Source organism: Vicugna pacos, chromosome 13, assembly GCF_048564905.1.
Source record: "Vicugna pacos chromosome 13, VicPac4, whole genome shotgun sequence".
Taxonomy (NCBI): Eukaryota; Metazoa; Chordata; class Mammalia; order Artiodactyla; family Camelidae; genus Vicugna; species Vicugna pacos.
The window spans coordinates 49,551,249-49,566,678 of NC_132999.1; the positions used below are offsets into that span (position 1 = coordinate 49,551,249).

Genomic DNA, 15,430 nt, shown 5'->3' on the forward strand with positions numbered 1-15,430 from the left:
TACATATAAGTGAGATCACGCAGAATTTGTCTTTCTCTGTCTGACACTTCATTTTGTGTAATGCCCCCAGTGTCTATCCCATGGCCCATTTTGAATAGGGTTGTTTTGTTTTTTGTTGAGTTTTAGGGCATTAATCCCTTATCAGATATATAATTTGCAAATATTTTCTTACATTCTGTGGGTCGCCCTTTTACTCTGTTGATATTGTCTTTTGATACACAAAATTGTTTTCATGATGTCTAATTTGTCTATTTTTTCTTTTGTTGTCTGGTGTCACATCTAAGAAATCATTGCCAAATCCAATGTCCTGAAGCTTTTGCCCTACATTTTCTTCTAAGAGTTTTATAGTTTTAGGTCTTATATTTAGATCTTTGATCCATTTTGAGTTAATTTTTGTATATGGTGTGATGTAAGAGTCCAACTTCATTTCTTGGCACGTGGCTATCCAGTTTTCCCAGCACTATTTGTTGAAAAGACTGTCCTTCCCCCCATTGAATAGGTCTTAGCACGTCTGTCAAAAATCGTTTGACCCTGCATGCAAGGGTTTATTTCTGGGCTCTCTATTCTATTTCATTGATCTATTTATCTGTCTTTATACCAGTACCACACTGTTTTGATTCCTGTAATTTTGTAGCAAGTTTTGAAATCAGGAAGTGTGAGTCCTCCGGCTTTGTTCTTATAACTACTATCATTTTAAAGGTTCCATTCTGCTAGAAAATGCTAAGTTTCTGTAAGTGGAAACTTGGGTAAGAAAAAGAGGAGAGTTGAGTCTGATGGAAGTTTTAGACATGGAGGGCAAGAGTCTAGCAAAGCCTCTGGTAGAATGGGGAAGCCAGATGTGGTTGGTGTCATATGTTAGTTCAATGTGGTTCATATAGAATTTGAAGGCCTTATGGGGCATCCATAAAGAGATGTCCTTTAGACAGTTGGAAATGTTGTTTTAGAGTTCAGGAAAGCGATAGGCACTCAAGAGGCAAATAGGGAGTCATTCCCCAAAAAAGGAATCATTAGAGGAAAGCATGGACTTAGATAAGAGGGATGAAGGTTAGAACACAGAGTGAGAAGATGGCGGGGGCAGTGATGTCTTGGCCCCATTCCACTCACACATTAATATGTGTGCACTTCACCATATTTTGTTGCCTCACAAATACCATTGATTTTTAAGGCATCATTATTTTATGTGCCGCCAAGCAAATATGCTGTCAGTAATTATGACATGCTATTTATTGACTATGAGCATACTGATTTCAAAGATACAAAAATGCGGAGGGCAAACACCTCAGAATTAATTAAATAAGATATATGCCAGCCAGTGTGACAGGCATCATGGAGAGGGGAGTGGGATACAGCTATGAAAAAGACCCTGCCTTCAAAAAGCTTCCAATCTCATGGCAACACCTGCAGATTCTTTTACAAGACTGACAGTCCATGATACAGTGCAGGCACCAGAGTTGTTCTGAGATCAGCTGCTGCTTGTCAAGTATTTATAGGCGTTATTAATATAGACAGAACTAACAGACATGTCTTTCTTGGCTCCCCCACCTTTTCCCTGATGCCTGAAATTTCTAAGGACAAAGCCTTTCAAACCATTTTTGAATGAATCGAGGCAATGAATTAAAACACCATATGGTGTGTGTTGAAGTGGTACCACTCCTATGAAAAGCAGTTTAGCACTATCCAAATTACAAATGCAGCTGCCTGTTGACCTAGCAGTACCACGCTAAAAATATATCTTACAGAGGTAGTCATTCACATGGAAAGTGCTAATAATAATAATAATAATAATAATAATAATAAACACAAGCTTATTTGTTATAGCATTGTTTGGAATAGCAAATCATTTTTGGGAATAACCTAAGAGCCATGGACAGGGCACTGGTTAACTAGATTATGGAACATTCATACTTGGATCCCAGATCTAGGAAATGCTTGATGTATGAACAGGGAAAAGATCCCTGATATATATTGTTAAGTGAAAAAAAAAATGCTAAGTGCAGAACAGTTACAGTAGACTACCATTTTATTTTGAAGTTAGGGAATAAGAACACACATCTACAGATTTACTTATATATGCATGGAGAAACTCTAGGATACACAGGAAACCGGTAACAATGGTTATGGTGGGGGAGGGATAAATAGAGAATTTGGCAGATGGGGATAGAGAAGGAAGGAGGACTTTTTATACTTTATTTCTAAACTATGTGTGTTATCTATTCAAAATGTTAAATTAATTGAATTTATAAAAATACCCCATGGAAAGAGTTAACCCAGTGACTATGATTCCCACCAAAAGGGAATTTAGTATACATTGTCTCATTTTTTAGAAACATATTTTATTTTTTTGTGGGGGGAGGTAGTTAGGTTTATTTACTTATTTTTAGAGGAGGTACTAGGGATTGAATTCGGGACCTGTGTATGCCAAGAATGTGCTTTTACCACTTGAGCTATACCCTCCCTCGTTACATGACTTCATTTAATCCTCACCACCTTGCTATGGTGCAGGCGTCCAGCATTACAGAAGAAGAAGCTGAGGATGAGAGAGGCTGTTCTTGCCTGAAGTCAACTGCAAATACCCAGACCCCACCATCCTGGGCCAGACCTGGTACTGGGCGGGCACTAAGGATACAGAGATAAAGACACAACCCCTGCCCTCGGGGACTTAGTTACCTAGTGAGGAAGACAGGCAAGTAGAATAGGAGATTCACAGACAGGTTTTGAACAGGGAAGGGAGTGTCAGAGCACAATGTTTAAGGACTAGGGGACAAAGGGAATAACGAGGCTGGGGACAAGGAGAAATCCTCTCCCACAACACCCTTTTGCCAAGGACAGGCTCTGTAAGCAGCAGTGGAACTCAGCGGCGTCTATGTGGGAGACAACCCTGCAGCCTCAGAACCAACAATGAACAAAGGCTGCGGGTGCTCTATAAGAACAGAGGAGATCTGACAACAGCCCGACTAGTTTGATCAGTGTAGACATCCCTTCTGGTCTTTGAAGCCTGAGGTGCTCTCCTTTAGCTGTCTACACAGATCAAAGAAGCTGGATGACTGCCATATCTCGACTGCACTTTGTGTTAATCCATGGTCACAGCCAGCGCCACAGCAATTCGACCAAACCATCTGAGCGGAGGCAAAAATAATTCTCATGGGCAAAGATAGACAATTCCAAGATGTGATCATTAACTCCTTGCTGCCACCTCAGGAGGGAGTGGATTTTGAAGTTAGTTTTAGGAAGCTTCCAAGAGGGAAGATTCCGCACCTCTCCAAAGTGAAATGGCAAAGATGTTTTCTCTCCTAACAGTTGAAAGCCCTTCCTATCCCAAGGCTCCTAAGAGTTGACGATAAATAGCTGTGGTCTGGCTCTTAGAAAAGCAGCCCCACTCTAAAGAATAGGGATCATGCCATCGAACACTTTTTTATTCACAGGATCATTCTAATGGAAACCTTACCCCAGCCCCCTCAATCCTCAAGCAGCAGTGAGGATCTCAGGAAATCCTTGACTGGCAGGACCAGGCATCTAACAACAAACCCAGAAGCCAAGTAACATCATTAAAAAAGATTAAAAATCTACATAAGTTCTAACATCTTCGTTCCTAGCTGTGGTTTCCATGGAAATAGACATCTGCTCTAGGGAGAAAGAAAAGGTGGGGGAAGCGGTATAAGTGCTTTAAAATAATCAGTGTTTTGAAAGATTTATTTTTTTCCCTGTCACAACATTAATCGTCAGAAATGTGAGATTTTTGCGTGACAATTACTTGTATTTAAAAAAAAATTTGCTTCAAATGGGTGGGACCTTCCTCTGCAAACCTCCAGATCAAGTACAAAGACTTCAAGATAAAGGCTGGTTCAGGGGATAACAGACCTCTTGGCCTTGGGTTTCCTGCTTGTGTGTGTTGCCTGCCAATCTGTCACTTTTCCTCGAGGTCTTATCCACATCCCTCTCCAGACTTCCTAACGATTTCTGAGATTTCGCTCAGAAAACTGACAGATGGGAACACCTGGCTGTTTGGTGGCTAAGTTTGGTCTGAGAAGGAGAAGCCTCTCAGGGCTCAGAATCTGAATTTTCCTGGTCCTGCTCACATGCTAAGGGAAAACCACTTAGACTGAGGGCAGAGGAGAGGCCAACCCCACACAAGGGCAATTGTTGGAGAAAATGCCGCAACAAGCATATTCCAGGCAACACTGCATTGCTAATTGTTTGCTTTGTGTGGTATGTCTGCTGCCTGTATGATCCAGTTTTCCTTGTCTCAGGCACCTACAAATTGTATTTAACTCCAGCATATCCTTACAAACTAGCTGGACATGGGGAGTCTTTAAATTAGGACTCTTGTTCCAAAAGTGGGTCATGTTTGTTTCTTGGTTTGGGGAGGTGGAGCCCATTGATCAATAAAATGAAGATGTCCTTCTGCCTGGTCAGGATCTCAAAGCAGGTGCCTTGGTGTAATGACCACCACCCAGGACACGGTCTTGGTGGAGGTGGGGTGGGAGGGATGGGAGAAGCTTCAGAACCAGTTTCATTTATTTTTCCTCTGGCCTTTTCCTGGTAAGAAGGAAGCCAGTCATTCTAAGATAGCTAGAGTTGGACCAATTTCCTTTGTGCTTCTGATCTATCCAGGGCAGGGGGAACCTTGACTCTATGGCTTCTTTTGTTTTGATTCTTTAAAAGGACCCAGCACTAATCCGGGAGCACGTGCTTCAAGAACAAAAGCAACACTTAACTGCAGTCTGTATAGCCTAGAACTGCTATTGCTCTTCCTTGCCTATCATCCGGCAAAAGACTTGGCAGAACAGATGGAGTCTGCTTTTAAGCCAAGTGACTTTGTTATTAAAAGATCAAATTCCAGAGCCTCTTGCTTTCCCCCAACAGGTCCCTGGTCACCATCTCAGGGACCCTAATATAGTAGCGAGAACGCACACAGTGAGTTAAGGGCCACGCCCGTGCTCTGTTAGGGCTGAGTGGGTTAGGGATTATGATGATGTCACAGTACAGGTGTCAGGCTGGTGTCGAGGTAGGGAGACGGGTACAGGGGGTCTGGCAGGGGTATAGAGTGGTATGTCCTGTCCCAAGGCTTGGGCGTCTTGAGTGGCGGCACTGCGCCGTTCGAGTGCTGCCCTCGGGGCGATGCAGGGCAAGCGGCTCAACTAAGGCGGAGTCCAGACGGTCACCGTCTGAGAGGTAGGAAGGGACCCCTCCCCGCCCTTTTCTCTAAGGATGGGAGAAGTGGTTCAGAGTCAGGCAGGGGTCACCGCATCGCCGTCTTCCGCTACCAGACGACCGCCCCGGCCCCCGGCTCACACCTGGGGACACACCCAAGGGTCCCTCACCCCTCGCATTGTCCTCTTGTCCCGCCAGCCTGAACTACACTTCCCGAGCTGCTCCGGGGTCCCCAGGGGCGGGGCCCATTCGGGCTGTGTGTGGGGAGGGGCCGGCACGTGCCGCCGCTCTCAGCCAATGCCGAGCCCTGCGGGGAGGTCACGTGCCGCTGTTTGGCGCTTTTGTGCGCTCCCGGGTCTGTTGGTGCTCAGAGTGTGGCCAGGCGGCTCGGACCGAGCAGGTGGGTGAGGGGCTCTAGGACGAGGAGGTGGCAGGTTGGGGCTGCGAGAGGGACGCGGCCGGCCGGAGGGGCATTGGCAGCGGCCCCCGGTTGGAGGGCGGCGGGCGGGGCCTCGGGCCACAGAGGGGCTGGCGGGCGGGGGTCTTTCCGCTTTGTGTGTGGCTCGGGCGGAGCCTCGGCTTTGTTCCCGCTCCCTGGGGGCGCGGCCGTTGTGTGGGAAGGGGCGCGGTCAGCTGCGCGAGCCCCGGGCGTTCGCCCCGGGGTGCTGTCGAGGAGACAATAGGGGGCGTAGGCCCTTGTTTGCCCCCATTCTCCTCCTGCAGGCGGGGCTCCTCTGGGGTCCCCATTGTCTGAAGGGGCGGGGCGGCGCCCCCATTGGGGCAGCAGCCTTTGGGCCAGACTGCTGGTGGCCAGGGCCGCGTCCTCGTCCAGCGACTGTGTGGTTGCGCCCGAGAGGCTGATACCCCCACGAGAGCTCTCCAGTCCTCGCGGCGTGGGGCGTGGACTGCTTGGGTGTCGGCAGGTTGGTTGGGAGCGAAGGAAAGAGATGGCGAGCCGACGGTGGGGCTTCCCCGTGGCCTCTTTCCCAGGACTGCCCCACCTGCTGAGCTGCGGTAGGGGTGGGGGCCGCCTCAGGGTGTTTTTGGCGGGAGTTGGGGGGGCGTCCGCGCGGGCAAGCCCGGGAAGGGCGGAGTTACCCGGATAGGACCGTTAGCCCCGCCTATCCCTCCCCTTCCCACGCGCGCGGGCTCCGGGGTGTTGTGAGTTGGGGGAGATTCGAAAAGGCGCGGGGAGGAAGGGGGCGGGGCCAGGGGCCGGAGTGTAGGGCGTGCTCTGATTGGCCGGGGGCGGCCTGCCGCTTTTCCTCGCCTGGACCAGGGCCACGCCTATTCTGGGTCCAGTGCTGAGTCTAATGCTCCGCCGGTGTTAGAACGTTTCACTGCTTCGGAGTTTAATTTCTAGCTTTTGAGAACCTGTGTGCCTACGTTGTTGGTACTAGCGGGGGGTCTACAAGAATAATGACGTTTAAAAAATTAAGAGAGGTGGAATTTTTATGAAAAAAATTAACACAAGGCAGCAAATACTATAACCTGAAACCTAGAGATTCATGAAACTAATTAATATTACGCGGTGTTGGACAAGGAGGTTAAACCTCAGGAACAATAGGATGTTCGACATTATTGGTTAATATAAGCTTGGGCGTTTTGTTTTCCACCATGGCAGACAGACAAAGCAGGGGTGGATGTTTCGTTTGCACAATGAGTTGTAGGCAGTGTTAAGATGGCTCCGATCTCACTGTTGAGTTGAATCTGGAATATCTTCTCACCAGGGGGAAAATTTATTAGAGTTTATTTCAGGGGGAAAAATTAATCTTGTGATTTAAACCCCGTCTGATTTTTAAAATCTAAAGTATTTTTTTTAACGGGAAGCTTAGTTAACGCGGTCTTTTGCAACCAACATTCTATTCAATTCACATTTCCCAGTGTTTGAGTATTTTATAGATTTTTATAATTTTCTGGTGGATGATGCCTTATTTAATTCCGCGGTAGTGATTTTTCTGACATTGATTTATACATATGTGATTTGAGGTCCCTTTGGATCAATGACATACAGAAATGCAAAGAAATTGATTGCATGCTTTTGAAAATCATTTTCAGGGTTTTCCTTGCCAGTGGATTGTGTAGAATACACTGCCAGTCTCTTGTCTTCTGTTCACCATGGCTTCTTCTGGTAGGTAATCTATTTGAAAAAGCTGAAATTGTGATGGGCTTCTAATTTTAGAATAGGAGATGGCTAAAGTCTTAAGTCTTTAACCTGGCACTTGTGTTTTGTTTTTACAAAAAAAAATTTATTTTGTAAATCAGAAAATAATTAAGGAAAAAATTATTATCACTTGAATGTACTGAGAGCTCATAATGAATTGTTTCATTATTAGATGATTTGGCTTGGTCTTAAAGCAAAATGTGGAGTTTTGCACAAGTCTTTCTTTTGTTCATGAACATGATTGTCAAGTACTGATGTCTCAGAATAGTGTTTATTAATCCAAAAATGTTGAGCTTTGTTTTTCTGGGAGAAAGTATTTAGATAATAATTTCTTGCCTATAAACACAGCTGCTTCAGCAGCCCTAGTTCTATTCATTAAATTGATTTGATTTTTAGAAAACGATAGAACAGTTTATTACAATAGAAAACTCCATTTTTCTGAATGTATTATAAATATGATGAAATCCAGATATCCAGGTGAAGGAACTGGAGAAGCGTGCCTCAGGCCAGGCTTTTGAGCTGATTCTTAGCCCTCGATCAAAAGAATCCGTCCCAGAATTTCCCCTTTCCCCTCCAAAGAAGAAGGACCTTTCCCTGGAGGAAATTCAGAAGAAACTAGAAGCTGCAGAAGAAAGACGCAAGGTAAACATCAATCCACAGAGAATAGGATATTTATTTATGTAATGTGGCAAATCTGTTCTATTTCTGTAACAAGAGGAAAACAGAATTGTAGCTAGATGGTGACTATAACTGTGTGAAAATTACATATGCCAATGGTGGGAAGAAAATACCAGCCATCATTTATTGATCTCTTATGTACCATCTCCTTTACTTGTATTGTTCTCCTTTTCTACAGTGACCCTAGAAGGGTAGGTGTTGTCTGAGACACTAGATTAGAAAATGGTTTGGGGAATGTCAAGTCATTTTCCCAAGTCATATAACTAGTGAGTATTGGAGCCAGAATTTAAGCCCAGGTCTGCCTAAAACCAAAGTTCATGCTTCTCATTCTTTCTCATTGAAAAACAGATTTGTTGGTGGATGATTTTTCTTTTGTCTCTTTAAGTTTGAGGGTTTTTTGTTTTATTTGGTTTCAGTTTGTGTCTGTGTGGGGTTTTTTTTGGTTTTGTTTTTTGAGAGCTGTACAATAAAAACATTTTAAAATGTTAGTAATGTGATTGTGTTACTTGGCTGGCATACTGGTATTGTGGTGGCTCTTCCCCTGTCTAAGCAGTTCTATTATAAAGTAGCCATCTTTGGAAAGAATGAATCAGAAAAGTCAACAAATATTAATATACTAATTATAGAAAAATTGAGAACCACAGAAGTTTTATAAGGAAATTTAAAATATTCATCATCCTACTTTGCAGAAATAAATGTTGTTAACGTTTTGGTGTATTTCTCTCTATTCAGTGTTATTCTATTCGTTAAGAACTTAAATTCTCATTTAGTCCCCCTTTCAACAGCCCTAATTGGGTTGAGTAGGTTTACTTTTAAAATTAGGGAAATGAAGACACAAAAAGGTGAAGTAGTAACCTGCCTGTGACCAACACAGTGCTTTGAAATCTGGCACATTGAACCACATGTGTACACATTTGGGACCCCTTTTAAGCTGTGGTAGCTCGTGCCATGCCCCTTTCAGTGCCACATGTTTCATGTATGTGCGCTGACCTATTGTCAACACTGTGAATTACTTCCCCAAGAAAAGTGACTGTTTGCAATGGAGTCTCATCTCCTACTTACTCTTCTATTTAGTCTGAGTTGATGGAATTTGATGGAGGTGATGTGGTTTGAGTTCATGGAAGATATTTAGCCAAAAGCTGGACATAGATGTTTTTTAGGAATCAGCCCTGGCCCTGTAGTCATTAGTCTGTGCTTCACATAGTAACTGGATAAATATAGTGAAACTCTTGGGATCACTGGGATTTTGCAGAAGAGAATTAACAGAATCAGTGGCAGATGCTCTGAAGTTTTCCTACAAGTTGATGCTTCCAGACACATTGAAATCTGTTTGGTAACAGGCTATTCTGAGTCTGTTGAAGGAGGCACACCGTGGTAACAGTTCCGGTGGTCTGGAAGTTAATGCAAGCTTCCACAGAGGAAAGCCAATAAGCTTTTCCTTGAAACAAATCCCCTGGCTTAAATAGTAATCTGGAGGCTTAGTCTTAAATTTTTTTTTATCATTTCCATGTATTTTCTTTTTATCAATATGGTTATATTTTTTTATGTTGCTGATTTTCTTTGTTTCCTTTGAAGTTAAAAAAGGAAAATTCTTTACAATAAAGTTCATTCCTTAGTGCATATCATTCAAGTCATCTTGATACCATTAAGCAGTAAATCTTACAAGGATTTTCTTAAGGACTAATTGGGAAGAATATCTGAACAAACATGGGCAGTTTTCCAAAGTAAATACAAACACTAGAAAAAGAATATGATTTTCACAATATTTTGATGTTAATAATTCATGTCCTGACTTCGGTATTATTTAAAGAGATCGAATTTTCTGTCTTCAATCCTCTCAATTAATTTCTTTTGTGATTTTAACTAATACCAAATAACACTTCAGAGAACCTAGCCTGTTAAACTTTCTTCCAGTCCCATGAAGCTGAGGTCTTGAAGCAGCTTGCTGAGAAGCGAGAGCATGAGAAGGAAGTGCTTCAGAAAGCAATCGAGGAAAACAACAACTTCAGTAAAATGGCGGAAGAGAAGCTGACCCACAAGATGGAAGCCAACAAAGAGAACCGTGAGGCGCAGATGGCTGCCAAGCTGGAGCGTTTGCGAGAGAAGGTTGGTCTCTTCCTGGCTCTGAGGGGGTTAAGAGCTTGAAGTTTGATGTACCAATGAGGTGGCTTGAATGAACTCTTGGCCTCGATCACATGTGCTTTGGTGTCTTTGTCATCAATTTTGGGGCCTCTTCTTTTAAAATAAGATGGAATATCTTTTAAATCAGAGGCATCTTCTTTTAAAATAAGATGGAATATTCAGCACAATTGCACATTCATTGGAAGGGCAGAAGGAGGCTCAGTCATTAGGTTCCATGAGTGATCCAGGAAGTTCGAAGATGATGTCTTAGAACTCTAATTATGTGATTCCCATGGTATATAATTATATATGTAATAATAGTGCACTATTACATTCTGTGATGTTTGAACTGATGCTGAGTTGAGCTTGGGGGCATGACGTGGCAGGCTTTTTTCCTTCTGATATGTGTTATTTCTTTACAGGACAAGCACATTGAGGAAGTGCGGAAGAACAAAGAATCCAAAGATCCTGCTGATGAGACTGAAGCTGACTAATTTGTTCTTGGAACTGACTTTTCTCCCCATCCCCTTCCTAAATATCCAAAGACTGTACTGGCCAGTGTCATTTTATTTTCGCCCTCCTGACAAATACTCTAGATGCTGATGTAGGACTGTATAGGTAGACCCAGACGTAAGATGTTGTTTTAGGGGCTAAAGGGGAGAAACTAAAAGTGTTTTACTCTTTTTCTAAAGTGTTGAAGTCTTTCTAATGTAGCTATTTTTCTTGTTGCATCTTTCCCACTTCAGTACACTCAGTGTACTGGGTTAATGGCTAGTACTGTATTGGCTCTGTGAAAACATGTTTGTGAAAAGAGTATGTAGTGGCTTCTTTCAAACTGTTAGATGCTGAATATCTGTTCACTTTTCAATCCCAATACTGTCCCGATCTTACCAGATGCTACTGTACTTGAATGGTTAATAAAACTGCACAGTGCTGTTGGTGGCAGTGACTTCTTTCTATTCAGGTTATAAATTGTCAAGTGATAGAGGCCCTCCTGGTTTATATTTGTTCCAGATGGGGCCTTTAGGTTGGTGGAAATACCCAGCACACACATCACTGTGAGTTCTCTGCCCTGGAGTTTCTTGCTCCAGAGTTGTTTGCATTGTCTTCTTCCACAATCGTCACTTTGTTGTGATGCCTGGGCCCAGATCAGCTGTTACGATAGTTTTTCAGATGTTTATTTGCAAACAAGCATTTTTTGTTTCTGTGTCCCTGTTAAAAAGTCAGATTAAAGGGGCAAATAGTGTTTCTAAAGAACAGTTTAGAGAAATCTTAAGATCCTAGTTAGAGCTATTTGATGATTTATTTGCTTTATGTTACAGCTGGGGGTGGGGGTGCATTCCTGTCACAGGAGCTGTGACTTAAGCATCAGAAGATTAGTAAAGCTTTCTGTGCCACTATCACAACTCCTGTGAACTGATAAAGGGAACCTCGTTTTCCAGAGCGGCATGACTCAGGTGGTTAGGTTAGCAGTTGATTCTTCTTATATCCAGAGGCTACAGGATTCACAGTTGTCACAGGATTGCGTCTCAATTCCGGGAAAGCCTTTGGCAGCTTTCCTAGGCTATTTGGGAAATAGCCTTAATTACATATGATTATTTGCTTCTCAGACATTTGTGGAAAGGCTCTTGGAAGCCACTCGCCTGCAGTGAAGGAGTTTGTAGGATGACTGCTAATGCAGCTCTTGATTTGGGATTTACCAAACTTATGAGCAAAACAATAGTTTATCTCAACCTTCCTCCTATGTTAGGATTAAATGAGTGTGTGTGTGTAGAGAGCACACACTTAGAACTGTATTTAATATGCACTTAGCACTATGTATAAATAATGACAACTATTTTCAACCAGAGGCTAGTGAGTAAGCTAAGTGTATACTGGGCAGCTTTTGTGTGCGTTGAATTGACTGTTCAAGATGATCGATTGTAGGGGTTCTGAAAAGGCTGAATTTAGAGTTGTGGCCATTAGGGCAAACGAACAAGATCAAGTGTAGATCAGTGTAGTGATGGTAGTATCTAAACAAACGCCCAGGTGAGGATTGTGTGCAGGATTTCAGCATTGTCCATGCTTGGTCTGTGGCTCGTGGCAGGATCATAGGTTTGCATGGGTGAGATGGTGCCTATGGGAATCTTTGAAACACCAGTTCTGAGCAGCTGGGATATAGATATCGCCTGAAGATAGAAACTTGGAGTAATGATACTAGATGTCCTTGAGTGGCAGTAAGTTTTTGTTTTAATGGGACATGTAGGGAAGGGAACAGAGCTCAGCATAAAGCAAGAAGAAGGTCAAGATGGGCATGAGGAGGAATCCTCCAGTTAGTTACCGCCAACCCCATGGTGGCCCTGACTTCATACCCAAAAGTGGTCCTGATCTACCTTGTGACAGCCATTGTCACAGGGAACCAAAGGGGATGCCACTTAGCCACAAAGTCAGAAGCCCTGGCTTTCTACTTCACCTCTGGCCTTTGGAGGAGTACTAGTGCTGAACCTCAGTTTTCTCCAGGATAAAATGAGGTTGAGCTAGGTTAAATAATTTCCACTCTGATTCTTTACATACAACTTTTGTTTTGTTTTTATTTTTAATGGAGGTACTGGGTATTGAACCCAGGACCCTGTGCATTCTAAGCATGTGCTCTACCACTGAGCTATACCCTCCCACTCCTTTGCATATAATTTTGGAGGGAAGGAGGAGTGGTGGGTGCCCAGGAGCATCCAGGGAGTGTCTGTGTGCTTTCCAGGGCCTGGGCACTCAATCCTGTCTTAGGTAGGAGCCAGGCCAGCTACTCTGGGCAGCACTTCTGTCGTAGGTTAGTCTTGTAAGGCCAGAGTGCCTTGACTGCAGTCTGGGGGCTGTCACCATGGTGCACACTCCATTCTCTGGCTTGAGTGGAAAATGAGATGTGTTCCTCCTTCCTGAGGCTCTTGTACTTGGACATGGTGATTGATTGGCCTCAGCAGAAAAGAGAGACTTGAGGGGTAAGAGGAAACCCCTTAAATCCACATTTAACAACAGCTAGACTGTGCCCCATGTTGAGCAATGTGCTAGCGATGAAAAGATGAAATGGGGATCTTGTGCTTATGCATGAAGTGGGCAGGAGGGTGTGGAACACTTTGCTGAGAATACAGTCTCAACCATGTGCTTGTACTGGCCAAGTGTGCTTTGCTGGTTTGGTGGAGGGCATAACCACAGGCTTCAGTGGTCTGGGAAGCTTTATAGAGGAGGAAAGACTTGAGCCAGTCCTTGGAGAAGTCAGTTATGGGCCCGAGCACGCCTTACCAACACGGTAAGCATGTAATTGCATCGTGCGTGGAGAACCTGCCGTGGTTACTGGCTAGTGGCAGCTGCTCATCAAGATCCCTTCTCCCTTCCCTTTATCCTAAGCAGTGGAGACCCTATGAAGGCTTTAGACACAGAAATGGTAGTGTTGAGTGAACAAAGCCATTTTGAGGGAGAGAAAATGGAGGTGGGTGGGATGAATTGGAAAGAAGGCGATGGAGACCAGAGTGAGAGGCTGTCAGAGCAGCCTGGGAATGAAGTGCTGGGTGTCTGAGCTAGAGGGGGCCGCTGGGCTCTGCAGACACCACACTGAGGCACTGGGAAACTTACCGCTGACCGTGGACGACGGCAGGAGAAACCAACCACTCCACTGCCGAGTGGGACATGGTGGTGCTGGTCGTAAGCTACTGCTGGTGGAGCAGTACTTTCAGGCACTGCTGTGTTGTCTCCTCAGCTCCAGCCCTGCGAGGTAGGTTCTGTTACTGTCTGCACAGTACAGAGAAGCAAGCAGGTTTAGGAAGGTAAAGGAACTTGCCCAAGGTCCAAAGCTGGTAAGGGTCTAACTCTGGCAGTCCTGACTCAAGGCGCTGTGTGGGGAGCTGTCTGCTCTGGCAACTCGGTGTCCCCTCTGTTGTCCTGAACAATTCTCTGCCCCAGATTCAGCCAACGCCGCCACCCTCTAAAAGGCAATTAGTGACCATCTCCTGTTATTCTGGGGAAGAGAGGTTTCATTCTTCACCCACCAGCCCTTTGTAAAGATCTTGCATTTTACTGTGTGTGTTTTTCTCCCAGTGGAGACCTCGGAATCCCAGTGAGGTTTTAGGACCTCATGTAACTCAGTCCTGTCAGAGAATGGTTTGGCCACCTTACTGTTAGTTTGGTGGTCTGAATCACTGTTAAAAGTGATTTGTGGGGAACAATAAGAAGGTAAGGCCAGGCTCCTTATACAGGAGCTTACCCCTTTGAATGGGAGGATGGATTAGGTGTCCTGGAAATTTCCTTCCAAATTCAAGACTGTAGTTTTGGGTCTTCTTTATCTGGTTAGACTGCAGACCCCTGAAATCAGGGACCATGTCTTGGGTACTGAGGATTTCTCCACTGAGCTGAACTTCATGGCCCTGGAAACATTGCTGGCACTTAAGTATCTTGCCATCTGCCTCCCTCTTTGCGCAGGTCAAATAGCAGGTACACAGCATCCCTATGACTGAGGCCTCTGCCAGTGGAAGCTGGTATTCCACACTTAAGCAGCACAAGGAAAGTTTTCTGACTTGTTTTATACAGGCACCCAGATTCGTAAAACTTGGAGAGTTTGATGAGCTTTGAAATGCAGCAGCCTCAGTAGAGGGGCTCTGGCCCTTAGTGAGAAAGGCCTAGCCTTCTTCCAGTGTGGTCCAGAGCAGTACCTTCTCAGTCCTTGGGCACCAAATCCTACTAGAGACAAGTGGGCTGTGGAATGGATCTAAGGGAAGAAGAAACAGAAGCAGGAGATTAGCCAGATGCCTGTGGCTGCCACAGCAGAATAATGGATGCAAAGGGGGACTGAGCCTCTGTGAGAGCTGTGGCCCTTGGGCCCAGGCATCCAACCTGTGGCCTCCCACTCCCCTCTCTGGCAAGAAGCTCCAGTATCCCTGGGATGGGGGGGTCCTTGGTAGGGTTCTCTGCTAAGCCTCTTACATGACCTCTCAGCATCCTGTACATCATGCCAGCAGCTAATGATTACTTGAGTGATCTCAATGGATCCCCAGAACAATCCTATGACATCATGATGCCCATTTCACAAGCAAGAAATGAGGTAGCTGAGACAGATTAGGGTATTTGCCCAAAGTGATAAAACTGGGCAGGGGCGGAGTCTGGAATGAAACCCTCACACTATACTGCAGCTCCTCATGTTTCACAAATGAATTCATTACTATGCAATCATTTGTTTCAAGTGTGTCTCCCTAGTTAGAAGGAAGGGTCCTCCAGAGCAGGGACAGTGCTTGTCACATTCACCACTGGATCTCCAGCACTGAGCCTGGTATATGGTGAGGGGTTAATATGTGC

At 44.6% G+C, this 15,430-nt stretch overlaps 1 protein-coding gene and 1 non-coding gene across 5 annotated transcripts; one reads left to right on the top strand and one right to left on the bottom strand.

The window, feature by feature from the left end:
• The first annotated feature begins 5,035 nt into the window (after positions 1-5,035).
• STMN1 (stathmin 1) lies at positions 5,036-11,052 on the top strand. 4 transcript variants are annotated; one of them, XM_072975073.1, is made up of 5 exons: positions 5,036-5,172; positions 7,210-7,282; positions 7,785-7,957; positions 9,908-10,099; positions 10,537-11,052. In XM_072975073.1, exons 2-5 carry the CDS (start codon positions 7,270-7,272, stop codon positions 10,606-10,608), a joined length of 450 nt encoding a protein of 149 aa, XP_072831174.1. In that variant the 5' UTR covers positions 5,036-5,172; positions 7,210-7,269; the 3' UTR covers positions 10,609-11,052. The 4 variants fall into 4 exon arrangements, with proteins under 4 accessions (XP_072831174.1, XP_006196861.1, XP_072831175.1 ...); XM_006196799.4 differs by lacking the exon at positions 5,036-5,172 and adding an exon at positions 5,434-5,551; XM_072975074.1 differs by lacking the exon at positions 5,036-5,172 and adding an exon at positions 5,872-6,074.
• A 1,641-nt stretch (positions 11,053-12,693) lies between these two features.
• TRNAS-AGA (transfer RNA serine (anticodon AGA)) lies at positions 12,694-12,766 on the bottom strand. The gene has a single exon. It is a non-coding gene; the product is annotated as a tRNA-Ser (tRNA).
• Between the last annotated feature and the right edge of the window lie 2,664 nt (positions 12,767-15,430).